Raw genomic sequence first — 5,260 nt, 5'->3', positions numbered from 1 at the left:
CAAAGCTTCGGCGTTGTTGGCAAATACAAAAGGCGGGGGCGGCTGGGACGGGCGGAGGAGCGGGGGAGCAGGGGCCGCCTCCGCCCGCTCCCTGGGGGAGGACCGGCTGCCTCAGCCCCTGGGAGCCGCCCGCGCGGCCCGAGCTGCGTCCCTAGTCGGGCCCCGGGCCCACCTTCCCCCGCTCCCCGCCCCGCCCCTCCCCGCCGGCCCCGCGCTTACTCCGGGTCCGCCGGCGCACTGGGCGGGCTGGGCGCGGCCGGCGGGGTGGCTTGGTCAGGGGGCTCCTGGGGAGGCGGCTGGCGCGGGCTGCGGCCACTGGGCCGCGGGGGCCTCCGGGCGTAGAGGAAGAGCGCGGGGTCTGGCATGGCATCGGCGTCGTCCGGGGCGCCGGCCGAGCGCTCCCGGGCGGCCCAGTCCCGGCCGGGGCCCTTGGCGGAGGCCTCGGCTGCGGGCGGGCGGCGGGCCCGCTGTGCGCGCCGGCGGATCCGGGGCTCGGCGGCGGCGGCGGCGCCGGGGCCCGGGCGCGGAGTCTGCAGTTTCTGGCGCGCCGCGTGCAGCTGGCAGGAGAGGTAGGCGGCCGCCTCGGTGTGCTTCTGCAACTCAGTGCCCAGCACGGTGGCTCGGTGGCTGCGGCGACGCAGCTCCTCCAGGAAGCGGCGCTCCTCGGCGCGCAGGCTGCAGCGCAGCGCCGACACGAGCGCCTCGCGCTGCGCCACCTCCCGCCGCAGCTGCGCGTTGGCCGCCGCCCGCGCCGCCAGCTGTGACTCCAGCTCGCGGCACTTGCTCTCCAGCTCCCGGGACGCCAACTCTGGGCAGGGGAGAGGGAGGGGAGAGTGAGGGTCCCCGCCTGGCTGTACCTGAACAGCTCACCGATCCTCGGAGCGAAGCCCGGCACCGCCCCGACTGCACGTCCTGCGACGCTCGCCCTCACTCCCCACGTGCCTGCGACGCTGGCCTGCCTTTTTCCTCCTCGAGGCCCTTGCACCTATCTTGCCTTCTGCTTGGCCACTCTGATTCTTCAGTGCAACCCTTAAGTTTAAGTGCAAATCCTTCCCTGACCATTTATTCACTCCATGACTGTTTGTTGAGCCCTGACTCTGTGCGTTGTATTAGGCATTGTGGGTATGGTGGATAGTAAAACATTCCTCACGAAGCTCACAGCAAGCATAGTGGGAGAAGTATGTTACATAACCACAAAAGAATGTGAGGTTGCATCTGTGACACGTGCCAATACCACGACTGTAACAGGAGACTGTGACTTAATCAGGGAAGGCTTCTCAGCCGAAGAGCAACTTGGGCTAGGATCTGACAGGTGAATAGGAATTAAGTAGTGAACAGGGGAGAGAAGGGTGCTTCGGATAGAGGGTATGACTTGTGCAAAAGCCCCGTAGCAGGAGAGACATACAAGGACAAGGGACTGAAAGAACTGGGAGTGTGAGCAGAAAAGGGGAGTCAGTGTGCTGCGAACCTTGTTTCCTTCATAAAGAGCACTTATTACATTTTGTGGGGTTTTTTTAAACTTGTTTATTGTTTGCCTTTGCCCACTGCATTGGGTTTCAAACCTGGATGTACACTGGAACCATCCAGAGAGCTTTAAAAAATAGTTTCCTGGGCCCTATCAAAGTATCAAGTACTGGGAAAGGGTACTTATTGAATCTTCCCTGGTGATTCTGATGTACCCCCAGGGTTGAGGACCCCTACCTCCTGGATCATAAACTCCATTTCAGCAGGGTCTGTATCCCAGGACTGGCACATGTGAGTGAGAATGGTGACAAAGGGTAGATAAAAGGTGACTCTGGAGGGGATATGAAAACCACCAGGTGATTTTCATATAAAAGGAGGACAAGGAAAGAGAGCTCTCAAGCCCACTGAGAGAGAAAATAAAAACCAGGACACTGGGGCAGTGCCTTGAGCCCAGATGACCCCAAAAGCCCTTTCAGAGGAAGGACAGTAGGTGGAGTAAAAGCTACTATTGTCACAGAACTGTTCTTGCATGGTGTCTGGGATATGTGACCCCTTCCTCCAAGCACGTAGGCACAAAGAGGCCGCCCATGACTGCCACTTAAAGCGGTTGGCAGAATTAGTTCAGGCCATAAGTGCTTAGATGTTTATGCATGATATGCAAAGCAGTTAGTAGGACTCCTAGCATTTTACCTTAACCTTAAACTTCCAGCCTTCCCCGTGCCTAACTCTTGGTCCTGTAGCTGTTGATCTATAAGTAGCACATCAATATGGCAGGGAGCCCATTCTTAAAACCCTCCTGGCCAAGAAATACTGCTTTTGTGATTCATTTTAAATCAAGCATTTACTGAGTCCCTCTGCATGTCAGGTAATGTGCTTGCACTGAGAGACAGTGGGTGACACCCAGTCCTAGTTCTCAGAGATCGTATAATCTGGAGATTAAGATCTCAACAATGCAGCCCCTTCCATTTAAAACCATTAATTGTGGCAAAAAAGCAAGGAACCGATTTTGCCATCTTAACCATTTTTTAAGTGTACAGTAGTGTTAATATACTCACATTGTTGTGCAACAGATCTCTAGAATTTTTTCATCTTGCAAAACTGAAACTCTATACTCGTTGAACAACATCTCCCCACACCACTCCCCATTCTATGGGTGAAGTAATAATCTATAAACAAATACTTTAGTGGAGTTTCTACAACGGCAAGAAGTCATGCTTTTGTAAAACGAAGAATTTACTAATGTGCATGTGTCTCTTTGCTCCTCCTCTAGACTATGTTCCTTGAAGTCAAAGACCCCATATTGCCATCGTGTTGAATCTTGACACTCAGCATCTTGGAGGGTGTGGACACGGACTGTGAGAATCACTTGTGCAAGGATGCGAAGGATTAGGGAGGTGGGTCACAAAGGAATGAAGTCAGCCATGTGGACTTCCTGGACACCATCTCCTTCCTGCTTTCATTTTCCCACTTTGGACAGAGACAGGGGTAGAGGGCACTACGTATGGTGGTGCAGGTTGTTCATTGCACAAGGTCACCCAGCTGAGTGGGCAAATGAGGCTGACATCCTGCACTCACTCAATAAGCTGAGGAGTGGCTGTCCCCAAGTCTGGACCAGGGGTGGAGAAGGCTTGGGTCCTAAGTGGTGGGGAAAAGGTGACCACTTGTCCTCTTACCTTGTTGGTGAGATTGGGCCTCTTTCATTTCCAGGTCATGGGTCAGTTCTGAGGGCAGAGATAAGAAAAGGCAGTCGTGTGTATGTTAGAGATAGAGAGAAAGAGTATGTGTGTGAGATCAGGAATCACAGACCAGTAAAAGTGTCAATAAGGATTCTCAGAAACCATCTAAACTATCCCCCCTCCATACTTATTTTACTGCAGCCCAGAGAGGGAAAGAGATGAAAGAGAGGTGTCAGAGGCATAGCCTGAGCCCAATCTAGCTGATTCTAAGCCCAGAGATCTTTCCAGTGTAAGCTTTGTGGCCTGGATTTGGGGGTTAGTTCAACCCTTGTGGGACTGAGGCTTGCTTTTAGGGCTGGGGGGGGTAGTATTTGCCCCTTCCCAGAGGTGATGTACAAATACTTAACATGCCAACCAATCAGAGCCAGCCTGGAGGACCCCTGCTGCCCAGGGCACATTCTCTTTACTGTTTAGTTGGTGGGTCTGGGAAGGCTGGAGTGTCCTGGGCTGCCTGGGGACACTAAAGGGGGATTCAGGGCAGTGGCTATTTACCAATAGGACACGTGCGTTTCACTGTTGTCACAGCCAGTACTGCTGAGCCTGTGCTCTTTTCTGAACATCAGCCCTGCCCTTTCTAAGCTCTGGTTCCGCCACTTTCCGCAGGGCAGGGAGAAGAGCTTCAAGGAGGACAGCGCCACCTGGTGAAGCAAAGCCTGCATGGCGCTCGGCTGGGTGCTGAGCGGGTGGGGCGGGGCAGCCAAGGGCACTGATGCAGGAGCAGTTTCCTCCTCTGCCTGCCTGTCTTCCCAGTCCCCAACCCTTAGATCCCAGAATGCCCCATCCCTCAGCCAGCTGGGTTTGATCATTTTTCCAGCCCACTCCCCATTCCCCCCAACTCCATCAGGGCTCAGGGGCTGGGAGGGGGGCAGGAGAGAGCCCAGGAACTGCAGCTGCCTATGATGGAGGGCACCTGCTCAGGAGCACCTGGGTGTACCTGCAGGGATGCAGCCTGGTGCCCAAAGGGAGAAGGTGTGAACGTGGGGGTGGGGAAGGTAGCAGATCTCTGGGTCCACTGCCCAGCAGCACCAACAGAGAGAGACTCACCCTGTGGGCCCTCTGTCTGCCCCTCCTTGCTGCCCTCACCAGGCTCTTTTAGGGACTAGGGGCTTTTCTGGAGGTGCCTTCTCTGGGGAGGCCAACAGTTGCCAGGAGACAGACAGCCTGGAGTGCCTGGGCCTTTTGCTGTGACCGGAGCCTGAACCTCCTCCCTGGGGTCCCTGGGAGAACTCTGATGCCTCCACCCCACCAGGGCTTCCTGGGGCCAGCTTGGCCCCTCCTCCAAGGCCCTGTGATGTAACCCAAGAGGCCCAGGACTAGGTTTGGGGATGTAGCCCAAGGGACTCTGGCTCTGTCACTAACTGCCTGTGGGCTTGTTTCTCCTTAGCTCTTAACCACTAGAGTTGGGAGGGGGGAACAGAACCCCAGCTGGGCTCCACTCCCCCATCCATCAAGTCTCCCTGCCCATCTTCCAGCGAGGGTCCCCATGGTTTAGACGAGTGCGCTGTGAGGTCAGACACACTGTGTGACCTCAGGCCAGTGACAGCACCTCTCTGAGCCTCAGTCTCCCCATCTATGAAATGGGAACGAAGTTGCACCCACCTCACAAGGGGCTGTTGCTAAGATTAAATGAGACAAAAGAAATAAAGGGCTCAAGCTTGGGCCGAGTTGGCTCTTGTTATCATCCAAGCTACCTCCGCAACCACAGCACATTTACCCACCTCTCAAGCCCCTTCATTTTGAGTTGTCACGCAGGTTCTTCCCAAAGGCCTGCTCTCCTGGTTCCTACACCAGCCCCTCCCCACTCTTATCCTTTTCCCACCCGCTGGGTCCCTCTTTAATCTCCTTTCTTAAAAAAAAGTTATTTATCTATTTATTTTTGGCTGCATTGGGTCCTCGTTGCTGTGCGTGGGCTTTCTCTAGTTGCGGTGCATGGGCTTCTCATCGCGCTGGCTTCTCTTGTTGCAGAGCACGGGCTCTAGGCGCACGGGCTTCAGTAGTTGTGGCTCGCAGGCCCTAGAACACAGGCTCAGTAATTGTGGCGAACGGGCTTAGTTGCTCCG

At 55.5% G+C, this 5,260-nt stretch overlaps 1 protein-coding gene and 1 long non-coding RNA gene across 2 annotated transcripts in view; one reads left to right on the top strand and one right to left on the bottom strand.

Moving 5' to 3' along the window:
• Positions 1-215: 215 nt before the first annotated feature.
• Positions 216-5,260, bottom strand: part of CCDC92B (coiled-coil domain containing 92B) — a gene marked incomplete at its 3' end in the record, with an annotated part of 7,431 nt that continues 2,386 nt past the window's right edge. Inside the window, exons 2-3 of the mRNA XM_082603949.1 lie at positions 3,138-3,185; positions 216-808 (exon numbers count right to left, since the gene is read on the bottom strand). Of these exons, the coding sequence (XP_082460075.1) occupies positions 216-808; positions 3,138-3,185 (641 nt within the window). The remainder of the gene's footprint in view (positions 809-3,137; positions 3,186-5,260) is intronic.
• The window catches only part of LOC309793481, a 7,145-nt gene continuing 2,329 nt past the window's right edge, over positions 445-5,260 (top strand). The window contains exons 1-2 of the long non-coding RNA XR_014291919.1: positions 445-569; positions 2,735-2,858. This is a non-coding gene — a long non-coding RNA (uncharacterized lncRNA). The remainder of the gene's footprint in view (positions 570-2,734; positions 2,859-5,260) is intronic.

This window comes from Mesoplodon mirus (genome assembly GCF_964341445.2).
Source record: "Mesoplodon mirus genome assembly, chromosome: 18".
NCBI lineage: Eukaryota > Metazoa > Chordata > Mammalia > Artiodactyla > Ziphiidae > Mesoplodon > Mesoplodon mirus.
Note: the sequence above shows the minus strand (reverse complement) of the source record. Positions and strands in the feature narration are given on the sequence as shown.